We start from the raw sequence: 13,625 nt of genomic DNA, 5'->3' as shown, positions 1-13,625 counted from the left end.
ATAAAGAAAATGTATTTATTTACCAGTGAAGTTTTGCTTCATTTCAGATCTGGTGGCAATATACAGAGTCTAAGCTTTATATGGTGCAGTTTTGTTTCATTTGTGGATATCCACAAATGTCCGTCGTCTCTAGACAAACTCCAGACTTGTTCATGCACTTTGTTAGGAGATGAGGATGAGAGTTTTCACAGTCGTAAACATGTCTAAACCAACTGCAGTCTCTGGGTTTCTTCATTGTTGACCTTTGGTGCTTGTGTCAGTTGTAAAAAAAAAGTTGGTTAGAACAACCTGCTGTAAAAACACAAGACATTCAGTAAAGCACATGGAGAAACTATAAAACCCCAGCATGTCTGAAATTGGACACAAACTTACCTTCAAAAAAAAATAAATAAATAAAAATTCAGGACTCTGCCTTTGCTAACGGCTTTATTTAGCAGGGATAAATGGCCGTAGTTGTCATTTATCATTGTTGCCCTCACTTCACTTATCAGAAGTAAAATCCTATGATTGCATCTTTAGTTATTTGTTTTAGAAGCAACAACAGAATCATGTTTATTAGGTAAATACTTAATTATTCAATAAACAAATGAAACAAAAACTGTTTAAATTGTATTATTTAAGTATTTTATCCAAATTTATTAAACTGTTGAATTTGCCTGCTGTGAGTGTCTAATCCATCTTAAAAAGTGTTCAATCCTTCAAGTTGAAATCATTTTAGAGCAGACATTTGGTTTCAGGCACACCTGAAACCAACATTTTTGAAGCTCTTAATAGATAATGCTATGTATTAAGAGCTTAGTTGCATAGTGTGAGCAGAGAACTGTCTAAAGCATTTCAGAAAAGAGATCCCTACCTTACAGAATCAAAGTCAATAATATAAAAAGATACCAAAGTCACCAAAGGTTTCTAGAATTACAGTTGGAAGCATTAATCTCGAGCTGAAAAATAAATTTGCAGCGGCCAACTAGACGGGGCAGAAAAGGGAGGAAGCCATCAAAGACTGACACCAAATTCCTGAGGAGCCAAGTGGGCAAAAACACCTCAAGTTGCTGCAAAAGACTTGCAGCAGCCACAGAAGTTTCAGTTTCCACAACAAGACACATACCAAATGCTGAAGGGCTCCATCCCTGAATGATTATACTCACCACTAATGACTCAAAAGCACAAAACAAGTCAGATCCATTTTTTTCATAGCAATTTAAAAAAGACAAAAAGTTTTGGAATTTAATTGTGTGAACTTGAAACTCAAAATTGTTAATTTTCTATTGCACTGGAAACAAGTTATGAGGTTTAAGGTGCAATTCCTTTTCACATGGGACCAGGTTAGTTTGGATAGTGATCTCATCTCACTAAATAAAATCATGATTGGAAGTACTTTTTATATTTATTCGGGTTATTGTTGTCTGAATTTAAAATTTGTTTTATGATTGAAACATTTAAATGTAACAAAAACAACAAAACTGTAAACATCAAAATACTTGTTCATATTACTGTATGGCAATTTTATTTATAAAAAAACAATTATTTCTTTCAAATCTCTAAACTAACAAAACTACATCTCTAAAACAAAAATTACTTTAGTTTTTAAAAAACAAACACGATGGATAAAACCTTTAAGTGTATAATACTCATAGTTCATAGTGTATTGCTGTATGTATTACAGCTTTAAGTTTTAAACAAATACATTATGTATTTTTCTAAGATAAATGATTACATTTTTGTACAAATAGCAGAGGTTGACTAAACGTTAATGTGGGAGACATCCTGTAATAACTTTGCACATCAGTTGCTGCAGATAAAATGTTCTGCTCTGAAAGGAACCGGTTTGAAGTTTGCGCTGGTGACAACACTCATTTCTTTCACATGGTGCACCTGCTGGCTGTAAATTCAAACCCTCCCTTCGTTAGTATGTCGTGGATGTTTTCTTCTGGCCTCATTACAAAGCCGCGCAGCAGCCAATCGCAGCAGGACAGGTTACGGCTCAGGGAAGGATGCTTCTCATTTAGGGAGCCACTCACATGGGTCCATGTGCAACAACCTTGACAGTTCAACAGTAACAAAGCCCCCTGGTTATTTGCCTTGCAAATTCCCTCCAGTCCCACTCAACTTGGCGAGAAGATTAATAAACCAAGATAAAACAAAACTGTCTGGAAAAAAACAACACTAAGCAAAAGCAGCATTGTCTCATGTGAGATTAAGAAGACATTTGTTTCAGAAAAGAGGTCAAGCAGTATGGAATTGGTGGCTAAAATAATTTAAATCTGATCTTATAAGGCAGTCTTGTATGGCATATAGTAATGTTGGTGAAAAGTAAACATATAGACTTTGTTATTACCCATTCCAGCATGAGGGTCTTTCTGGTTCATTACTAGAATGACAGTTATTGTTATTGTTCGTCCACACGGATGTAAGCAAGCCATTGTCTGATTCTGTTCACCACTATCCATTAAATCATCTGGACAAACTCCAGATTGGTACATCTCAGTTTGTTGGGAGATCAAGAATTTTCATAACAATGAACAAGTGTAACACTGAAATGATCTTTGAGATTTTCTACCACTGTTGATCTTAGAAACAAAGAGTAATAAAAATCTGTTGGTGCACTTTTAGAAACCTATTAGATATTCTAGTAATGTACGAAAATTAAAATTTGAAAAGCGTGACATGGGCATTTGAAGACTGAAACCACTGATATCAATTCAAAGTCTTGCCACTGATGTTTAAATTTGATTTTGGTCTGGAATTGGACTGAACTATTATAACATATATACCTTTGATCCATTCCACTGTAGCTTTGGTTGCATCTTAAGGGTTGTTGTCCCGCTGTAAGGCAAACCTCTGCCACTCTCAGGTTTTCTTCCAGGATTGTATTTTGCTCCATCCATCTTCCCTGTGCTGAGGGCACCTCAACACTGTTTCACCATGCTGATAATGTGATTTTCAATACACATTTTGACCTTCTTTGGGTCACCACATGTTCCTGGTGACTCAAACGGGGCTTAACTGAAAATTTAAACAATACATTTGGTGGCTTTCTTTAAATATTGCTCCATAAAGGCTAGATTTATTAAGTACAAGAGTAATGGAAGTTCTGGCAGCAGATTTTCCTACCTTTGCTGTGAATTTCTACAGTGCCTTCAAAGTTATCATAAGCCTCTTGGCTGCTCCTCTGACTAATGCGCTCCTTGCTCAGCACTGTCTTGTTAGGTTTGCAGTTGTGCCATGCTTTTTCTACTTTTGCATGACAGACTGAGCAGAGCTCTGTGAGATGTGCAAAGCTCGGGATTTTAGAATCAAACTCTGCTTTAAACTTCTCCGCAGCTTCCTTCATGTCCTTGGTCTTCATGATGCGGTTTGTTCACTCATGTTCTTTAACAAACTTCATCATCCAGTAGAATTGCTGGATTTATACTAAAACTAAATTATACAAAGGTGGATTCCATTTAAACCAACATAGTCTTTAGACAAACAGTGTAATATTTAATCTTTCCCAATGAGAAATGGTTGTGTTCTCTCACATCCACATAACTGTTTTCAGTTTAGCTCTTTGTGAAGCCAACTTTACAGATTTAAAACCACGTTTGATGAAGTGGTGCTTGCCCTGTGGCTTTTTAAAAAAAAAGTTTATATGCATAAAAAAATTTAAATTGAAATGCCTATAGAAATCAATGCATTTAGTTAGAAATTCTGCAGTGAAGCAACAATAACATAACAAATGAACATGTTTAAAAGTTTGATTGAATGGCTTTTTATTGAAATTATTTTACTTCTGAAACACAAATTTAAAAAAGATGAGTAGAGATGTCAGACGATCCCTGCATGGAAATTATCTCTTTGCAATATGGTTCCATTAAGTCCAGGTGACAGTGAGCAGTTAAAATACACATATTCAACTTTTGAGTTTTTACTGTGGTTGACTGACACTGGTTGCAAGTAAGCATAGAAGTATTTCTATCCAGAAAAACAGCTCCAACTAGATGCACGACTCAAGAACATTCTCTTCACCAGCGAAGAGTGAAAATATTAGTATTAGTTTGTATCAACCAGTTGATTTGTGCAAGAAACCTTCATGTTTTCTGTGACGACTCATCTGGTTTTGGAAGATACTGCCTGACAGCACTGACAATAGTCGATACCTCAGCCATGGCGCCTTTACCTACACCAAAAGAAGAAGAAGAAAAAAATTATTGATTGCATCAATGAGGAAAAGAAAAATCATTGATCTGAGTTTGTATAGTACATATTAAATTGTAGAACAAGTCTTTATGCAAAATCTCCATGATGAAGATACACAGTAAAAGGGGTTAGCCATGTGTTGCTGACCCCTTTTACGTTCATTTCTTATCAGTTTGTTTTTGTATTGTAATTAAGTTTGTATGAATTGTAGAGATAATCATGAAAACACAAAATATTATTTGATTTGATTATGCAATTTTACTTAGATTGTTGTATTTACTTATTTTGAGATATACTTATTTAACTTTTCAATAGTTATATAGAACACAAACAAAAATAATAAAGAAAAAACAAAACAAAGCAAAAAAAAAAAAACATTTACGGGCTCAGGAGTTCCAGTCAGGCATTAGCAACAGGATGTAGAACTTAGTGTCAGTACTGAACAGCTCAAGATTATATACATTGATAATATTATAGTACAAAGCTATTCAAGAATTGCGAAAATGTTCAGTCCGATGTCAAAATGGCTTCCCATGTTTTGATAAAAATGTCATCTATGTTGTGCAAGCGATGTTAGATAATCAAGAGACACTGTTCAGGATAATCTTCTGACATTACATTGTGGAGGATTTCTTTTTTCTATTTATTTTTGGTTCTGATCTTGTTTTGAGTCAGTTGATACTTATGAAACATGATAGATTATAACCCACAATCAAACCAAAATAACACAAAACGTGATCTTGAAACTATCCTGCAGCACAGTTTGCAACAAACTATCAAAACCAGAGAAATATCAAATGACCAAGAAGCAAAATGACCGGCACCCCAAGAAGCGATGCCTCTATTAGTTAAATCAATTATATACCTTTTCTATTTTTTGGAGTGCAAAAAATGGCCTTAAGGAACATTGTGATACAAATTTACCCAAGCTGTACAAACTGTAATTAATCAAAGCAATCTTTAGCAACATTAGAAATGGATGAATGGAATGAAGAAAGCACAGAAAGTGTAACACATTGTACTTTGTAATCTATATATAGAATATGTGATAAAGCAGACAGGACTGTGGTCCAATGATTAGTGATAATAAAAGCCTACTTTTTCCCATCAGCTTCTAATGACCGGTGCGTAGCAAGTCTTTTTTTATTTACTTCCGCCTTTTCAGTATCTTAATGATTAGCAGTTGTTCACTAACAACTGCTTTTGCTGTGTCATCCAGGCATTCTCTAAACAAAAGTATCGTTGACCGCTTCAAGGCCTAGTTTACAAGCGATCAATGACAGATACCAGACAGTTTGTGCACCAAACACATTACTGTGTAGAAAGGCCTGGAAAATTAAGGCATCGGAAAAAAAGTTGAATTAAACTAAACGATGCATGAATCTGACATTTTAGCTGTTTTGATAAAAAGGTATATTTAGCGGCAAAGATACTTTAGTCACAGTTAAATCAGAAGAGCACTTTGGAACCGCGCTGGGTCATGTCAGGCCTGTGTCAAATTAAAGGTGCCTCTATTAGGTAACCTAACACATTGCAACAGGAACTATCTGAGGACATAAACCTCCTGAATGCACTCAGCAAGTTGATATGACCTCTCACACTGGTGGCATTTACCATTTCCTTTTGTTCAAGCAGTCTCTCATTCTGCGGTGACATTTTTTCCGGCAGTGGGGCCACCTAACAGGAAGTGTGTGTTTTTATTTTTATCAAAACATGGAAAATAACATATAGAATTTATGCTTTTATTTCAACACCATGTTCCTGTAACAATTTTTTTTTTTTTTACTTTTCAGTATGTGTTTTAAAAGTAGCGACAGTCATACGGTGCCTGAAATGCACCAAATGCAGTTATTTTTGTAACTTTGTTTTGAAGAACACAACGTTCCTGTTGTTTAACATTTCACTATGTTCTGATCATTTTCTGGGTCTTATCTGTAATCAGAGTTCAGACAGCAGTAAAAAAAAATTGCAGTTTTTTTCAAAACATTTTTTACCTGAATACCAATAATCTTGATATGAAGAAGAAAAACCCTTCTACATTTTCAGTTTGTTTTTTTAGGCCATGCTTCACTATGACCCCCATCTTTCTCTTACCTAATCAAGTGGCAAAATCTGTAAGTATATTGGGGAACATTCAACACCGTCCGAAATCACAACTAAATTTGTCACGGTTGAATATACTTCAGATCTGAGTCATCCTAATTTCACTCTTCTAAGCTGCCATGATCCGTCGCACAAATACATTCACCGACAAGAATGTACAAGCCACTGCTGGGTTAAGACTACTAAAAGACGATGAATCATTTCCCTGCTGTTTATGTAATGAAGACTAGAAGTAAGTGAAGGACTCAGAACAGATAAAATCGTGTGTTCTCAGGAAACGTGGTAAAAAGGGATGATTAACGTGGTAAAAAGCTGGTGAAATATTATGAAATTCAATGCAATTCTGTTCACTTCAGCCCTGAGAGTCAGCAAACAAAAGAGATGAATAGGCTGTGAATGCTATATTGTGTGGATATAACTGGGATTGTTGAAAGAAATAAACAGGTATCTCTCAAGACAGTTTTATGCCTCTTAAGCTACAGCCGTTTTGCATAACCACAAAAGTTAAGGTCCATTTAACTGAAGTCAAGAAAACTCAACTGGAGTCAGAAAGTGCCTGATCCCACATTTAATTGGGAATTAATCAAAGCGATAGGAAAAGTACAACAAGATATTTCAAAACGCATTCAATAACAAATCCAAGATCAACATATATACATGACAGATTTTACACCGAGAGAAGACTGATCACTTTTACTGACCAAGACCCGTTTAAGGATTAATTTTTTCTGCAACTTGTTGCAGGTTGTAGTGGCTTTTTGTTCTTTATCTTTTACTGTCCCATTGAAGCTTGCTCAAATTTTTAAGCAAGGATTCAATGGAATTTCAGCAGGAAGAGTAAAAAGCTTCTCTTTACTACAAATCCATTAGAACTACTCAACTGGTTCGTATCACTTTCCTGTTTCCTAATTTATTTACTAAAATGTATGTTGTTACACTCACAGCATGAGGAAGAAATTTATAGTCTCTCTTTTTTTTTTGTTTTGTAGCTTCTTGAATCCATGTCTGTAGATTGCCTTGTAACCAATAAAATTATGTTTCCTGTAAAAACTTATTTTTTGTTTGAAAAATACTCCCAGGCACTTCTCTTCTTAAATTCATTGTGGAGAAAAAGGCAAGTGGGCTTTTTAAAAAAATAAGTAACATTGCACAACTAAGTGGTTTTATGCTATGTGTATTTTGTGGTTTTACCTTGTCATTTTTTCTTTCCACAATGCATGTTTTTGTAATTTTAGTTTTCACAACTACTTTTGACTTTTAGCTCAACAACAACTTTGATTTTTTTTTTTTTTCTAATCTAGTAAGTCGCAGACAATTTTTTACCTGCAGGATTCAGTTAGTGTTTTTAGAAGTATGTTATCTCATTTATTATATAGCTTAAGAACAGCAAAAACAACAAAGTATAAAAACCTACCTTCATCCCCACAAACTAGCTTCTTAGATATGCAGGGGATTTCCACATATCCAAACTCTTTTAGCCTGGATACCTGCTGGGCCGTAATAGGATGCATCCACATAGCTGTGTTCATAGCAGGACAGAAGAGGAGAGGTCGACTGGTGTCCCAGGCTCTTACCACACATGTCTGAAACAAAGAGACTCCAGTCAAACAACATTGTTTTAGAGAAACTTTATGACAGGATGTTGTTAGCAATTAGATTTTCCAAACAGAGAGAACATAATTTTACATTCTTACCAATAAGTTGTCACAGATGCCACTAGCTATCTTTCCAAGAGTGTTGGCATCGAGAGGGGCAATGATCAGCAGGTCTGCCCAGCGCCTCAGCTCAATGTGCAGCACAGGGTCGGATCTGTCTGTCCAAAGCTGAACAAGAGACAGAATGTCTGGCTATTCTTATTTTTTAACCTCTTCTCCAGAAGGCCAAAATTACATCCTGGTCTCTAACCAGATCTTTGTGTCTGAATATCCAGAAATGCTGTTAGCTTTGACTATGGCTGGCGGCTTATGCAGCAAACATTTTTATTATCCTTTTACTTTACTTCGAAAGTTAAATGTGTTAAACTATTGTAAAAGAGATAGGAGCAGTAGCAATATAGCTGCTGCTCTACTTAAAACAGATAAGATTATACAGATAAGGTTATATGACTTTGTTGTAACAATTAAATTTATATATCATGACACAGTGGCATGGCATTTTTACTTACACTTGTACCATAAGAATCTCACTCCATGTATTTATGAAAAACATTAGGCTAGAATTGAACTCATCCATATATGTACTTTCTAATGCTTCCCACTTATCATTACCTCCCACTCATCCTTGTCAGTATAGATCTTTACTGAAACATCTGAAGGATTGTAGAAGTGTTTGGCATGCTCTGTGGTGATCACTCTTACATCCACCTGAGGAAAAAATAAAAGAAAGACAGATGTATCCAGTGGGGAAAAATTATTGTAAACTCTCACCAATATATATTATTTCAGACTCACTAATTTGGAATATCATCCACAAAGTTAAAATCGAAAATCATACATTATACAATATGAAGTCATACATTTTAAGCATACTTGTATTAATTGTGATGATTATTATTTACTTTGATGCAGTAATTGATGCAAAACCACTGCAGCCACATATTGGGAGCATGGACTGTAGAGTTCATGGACATGATTTTCAGTAGGCTGACATTTATGGATTTTATTTTTGAATTGGACTAATATTTCAACTTCCTTAGAAATCAAATTTTGGGATTCCACTAGCTGCAAGCGATAATTATCATCAAAATTAACGCTTGAAGTATATTACTGAGTTCATGTAATCTACATAATGCGCAAATATATTACGGCTTAGATGATTTTACAGTTTGTATTATACTTTTATCTCATTATATATAATAGTAGTGTACTTGAATTGTTGCTGTCTAATGTCTCCACCTCGCGGCAAAGGTAAGGTCTTGCAGTTGGATTAACAAAAAACGTGGGCTTGATGTTTTTTTAATGAAAATCAGGCTTTAATACGAACAAATCGGCTCACCCCGGGGAGCTGAAGAAGAGCGGAGACCAAAACTGGAAGTTTCAAAGCTGCGACGCTTCCTGTTACACCCACAAGAACACGAACCGTTCCGCAAGATTTCGACAAATCAGTCTTCAGAGACGTGACGAGATCGTCTGACTGCATATTAGCCGAGAATCACCAAAAATGAGATTGGTTAGCTGCTGAGGATCTGTACCACTTCCGTAAATACACTTCTTCATCCAATCACAGGAGACCAAGCGAACGTGCACGAGTACGTCTCTAACGCGACAAATTGTGAGCGTGCATTAGCAGAATATTCTGGCGAAGAGCTCACAGGAAGCTAGCATGCAGCAAGGGGACTTCATTCATTTCCTTCAGTGTTATTCAGTTTAAAATAAGCCTTTTCTGAACTTTGACATGACGCTGACACCTCTTGTTTACTGGGCTCAACGTCACGAGGAAATTTACCTGCGTGTAGAGCTGACAGACGCCCAGGTGAGTTCAACCCACCTGCTGTCCAGTTGGCAGCCCTCTTTGAGTTTTATTTAATACCTCCGAGGTTAATGTGTGGATGCAAATGGTGGTGGCTGTTGGTTTGCATGCTGGTATATAAATACAGATTAGCTTATGTGATAGAACATACAAGACTCTCTGTTACTGCCCCACAAAACACGTTAATAACTGTGTAAAATTAGATAACTGCCAGGGCTTTAAGAAAATGTGTGGGTGGTTCTCGGAGTAATAACCCCTGAAAAAAGCCTCTGGCCATTATGAAACGCGGGGGCGGATTTTTCTTTACCAGGGTGTTGTCTACAATGACCATCCTAAACTTCGCAGCAGTTTACCATAGTCTCCGGTACATTTTCCCCTTAAGGAGTTACTAATATAATTTCTAAAGACTTCATTTTTTTAGCGCCGTTTATTAATGACATAGACTTGAAATAGAGCGGATCCGGGGCGGAGAATAAGGTGTTAAACAACTCTGGTTCTTCAGTAGTTGCTAACATTATGAATAACAACATAATTAAATCCCAGTATTGTTTTTGGACTATAAAAGGTAGGTTCATTTTGCGTTGAGGTCAAACTTTTCACTTTTTTATGATTTTTATTTTTTAACTTAACATTGCTGTACAAACAGGAAGAGAATGCTACTTGCATTCTTAATCAGTAAGAGGAAGTACTCACTATCTGTCTTTTTCTGCAGAATATTGATGTCCAAGTGCATGAGAATGTCCTTAAATTTCAAGGTGAGAATTGTTTTTTTATACCCTTAATATATATATATATATATATATATATATATATATATATATATATATATATATATATATATAATTTTTACATTTTCCAGTTAAAGTGTTTTTTAAAAAAGCACACAATTTGTAACTTTCTTTGGGATGCTTTCTGCAGCTCTGGGGCGTGGTGCTAAAGGACAGCACAATTATGAGTTCAGCTTAGAGTTTCTTTTACCAGTAAAACCAGAGGTATGCAATTTTTTTTCAAATTCTCTTTCCTTTTGTACTAAGAGGTTTCAGTTTTTCTATTTCGCTTTTTCTTTTTGGATGTGACATAATTTGTCAGTAATTTGTGGTTCCAGGTGAGACACAAGTCCACACAGCGGCAGGTAAACATCACAGTGCGGAAACAGCAGCGAGGCTGGTGGGAAAGGCTGACTGTGCTGGAGCGTAAACCGGTTTTCCTGGCGCCAGACTTTGACCGCTGGCTGGACGAGTCGGACGCTGAGATGGAGCTCCAGGAAAAGGTGAGATAAAATGTTATTTTTATTTTTTTACTATCACTCAGTCTGTTTGTTTGTTTGCACTATCTGTTAATTTATATAGGTGTTTTCAACATGACAAAAATGTTTCTTTTGCGTTTTTTTGCATTGTGTGTTGTAATTTCGTTTTCAAAAATTAAAGTTTTTACTCCTTTTCAATAATTCTTATTTCTCATTATTTTGTTAAGGAGGAGAAAAAGAACAGACTGAAGACTGTGAGGCATACAGAAGAAGGTAATTATGAATTCTGGTTCAATGACAATTGTATCTGGAGATTTTCAGCTTGTTTCTTGAAATATTACCTTTTCCTACTTTTTGGTGACATGGATAAAATGTCTAATAATTTAATGTTTCAGGGTTTATTAGCCTGAAAACAAGCTTTTTGCTTGTTTACAACCTAGTCCAGTTTCTTGGATTTTCATGGATATTCGTGAACATGACTGTACGCCTCTTCATCTTTGGGCAAGGTCAGAAATAGTAGTGGAGCGTAGTTTTCTTTCTGTATGTTTTTTGCCATTTTTAATCAATAACTTTAACATCTGAAACTAATTTCAGACTCACTCTATGACACGTTTCACACCATATCGGATGCGATGTTCTTCTGCCAGACCTTGGCATTAGTTGAGGTGTTTAATGCTGCTTTCGGTGTGGTTCGAACTGGTGTTTTCCCCACTCTCATACAGGTACAGCACAATCCTTTGAGTTTTATAAACCAGTTATTACAAATGGACTAGAAATGTGTAAGTACCATTTTGTTTTTGTTTTTTGGTAGGTAGTTGGTAGGAATTTTGTCCTCTTCATCATTTTTGGTAGTCTGGAAGAAATGCACCACCGACCTGTTGTGTTCTTTGCTTTCTATCTGTGGAGCGCCATTGAGATTTTTAGGTAAGTAGAGGTGAGTCTCATTAAGTTGAAAATGTATTAAAAAGTTTATTTATTTCCACTGTAAAAATTAAAACTCACATATTTATTCTTATTTACACACAGATATTTTAAGAATTTTAAAATTTTTATGATTAGGGCTTGCAGCTCATGAACATTTTTGTCCAACATCAGACAAAAATTGCCATAAACACTTATTTTGTCGAAAACCTTCCAAAAAGATCTGAAACTGCTACTGTTGGCAAGTTAAACTATAGGGATTAAGAATGGGCTGTCACTCACATTCATTTGTTTGTGAAGCTGACAAGTAAGTACTTTTGGCTACGTAGTACAGACATATTTAACAGAATATAATTTGATTATATTCTAATTTATTAAGATACACCTGCACTAATACTTATCAATGCCACATTGATCCAAATATACAGAAGCAAAGTTAATATTTTGATTTTGCTACCAAGCATGCAGAATATTTTCATTTTTTATAATCATCATCCCCAGGCTATTTAAGCTACAGTTACAAAGATGCATTGTAATAAATGCAAATGTTAGCCTACAAGCATTTTCTATGTAAAGCAAACATTACATTCTACTTTCAGGTATCCATTTTACATGCTTGGCTGTTTTAACACAGAGTGGAAAACTCTCACTTGGTTGCGCTACAGTGTCTGGATACCGCTGTATCCATTAGGTGTTTTAGCTGAAGGTGAGTCAGTTCATGTGAGAGTAAATTATTTCTTTTACATCAACATAATTGATATGTATCTGACGTTTTTATCCCATATAGCTGTTGCAGTGGTACAGTCCATCCCCATCTTTGACCAAACCAAGCTCTACAGCATTCCTCTGCCAAAAGCCATTGGAACTTCCATCAACTTCTCTTACTTCTTGCATGTCTATCTGATTCTCATGTGTCTGGGTAAAGTCAACAAACAGGAAGAAAATCAGTCTGTTCTGTATCAAATGTGTTTCTTGTAGTTCTGACTGGTTTTTTTCTGCTCCTCAGGGCTTTTTATCAACTTTCGACACCTTTACAAGCAGAGGAAAAGGCGCTTCCGGACCAAAAAGAGGAAGACACATTAATTCTCAGCACTAACAGTAATCCTCCAAAGCCTCTACTGCCTGCACACATTTTCAAACCTGACCCTGCTTTAGTTCAGAACATAATCTTTTTTTAAAAGTTATTTTTTTCTTTCACCCCTATTGCTCTCTTAAAAGATTTCCTCTACTTTTTACCATTCTACATATTGTGGCAATGATGAAATTGCAGTCACATTCACTAGTAATTAAGTTCTCATAAACCCAGCGTCCTAGATTATTGCACTGCTGTCAAACCACCTAGATCATGTTGTGTTTTTTTTCTCCCTGACGTTTATGATTGCTCTATTACCTTATTTCTCAACATCAGGTTCTGAAAATATGACCTCACTATCTCCACTTGATATACAATCATTGCTTTTTAAATGAAAAAGGAATGATATCCTCTAAATGCATTGTTTACTTTCTTTTCTTTCTCAAAGATCTGTGAAAAAGTAGTACCCTTTAAAACAATTAATTTTGACCTTTTGAAATAAAAAAGGTCTGACCTTTTGAACTGACCTTCAACTATAAGTGGATCATTTATAGTGAATGATCCACTATAAATGTTTATTATTCTTTCCATTTATTATTCTAAATGTCCTTGAACTGTCATTTTGATAACTTATGACAC

At 35.5% G+C, this 13,625-nt stretch overlaps 2 protein-coding genes across 2 annotated transcripts; one reads left to right on the top strand and one right to left on the bottom strand.

The window, feature by feature from the left end:
* Positions 1 to 3,734: 3,734 nt before the first annotated feature.
* On the bottom strand, positions 3,735 to 9,491 carry ppcdc (phosphopantothenoylcysteine decarboxylase). Its single transcript, XM_005797739.3, has 5 exons — positions 9,274 to 9,491; positions 8,547 to 8,642; positions 7,974 to 8,102; positions 7,694 to 7,862; positions 3,735 to 4,156 (listed from the first exon to the last, which is right to left on the bottom strand). The coding sequence occupies exons 1-5, from the start codon at positions 9,415 to 9,417 to the stop codon at positions 4,068 to 4,070; spliced, it is 627 nt and encodes a 208-aa protein (XP_005797796.1). The 5' UTR covers positions 9,418 to 9,491; the 3' UTR covers positions 3,735 to 4,067.
* An 83-nt stretch (positions 9,492 to 9,574) lies between these two features.
* On the top strand, positions 9,575 to 13,623 carry hacd3 (3-hydroxyacyl-CoA dehydratase 3). Its single transcript, XM_005797738.2, has 11 exons — positions 9,575 to 9,750; positions 10,460 to 10,502; positions 10,666 to 10,739; positions 10,853 to 11,017; positions 11,221 to 11,266; positions 11,389 to 11,499; positions 11,588 to 11,715; positions 11,805 to 11,917; positions 12,514 to 12,620; positions 12,702 to 12,833; positions 12,921 to 13,623. Exons 1-11 carry the CDS (start codon positions 9,673 to 9,675, stop codon positions 12,995 to 12,997), a joined length of 1,074 nt encoding a protein of 357 aa, XP_005797795.1. The 5' UTR covers positions 9,575 to 9,672; the 3' UTR covers positions 12,998 to 13,623.
* The last annotated feature ends 2 nt before the right edge of the window (positions 13,624 to 13,625 follow it).

This window comes from Xiphophorus maculatus, chromosome 2, assembly GCF_002775205.1.
Source record: "Xiphophorus maculatus strain JP 163 A chromosome 2, X_maculatus-5.0-male, whole genome shotgun sequence".
Taxonomy (NCBI): Eukaryota; Metazoa; Chordata; class Actinopteri; order Cyprinodontiformes; family Poeciliidae; genus Xiphophorus; species Xiphophorus maculatus.
This window is presented reverse-complemented; position numbering and strand designations above follow the sequence as displayed.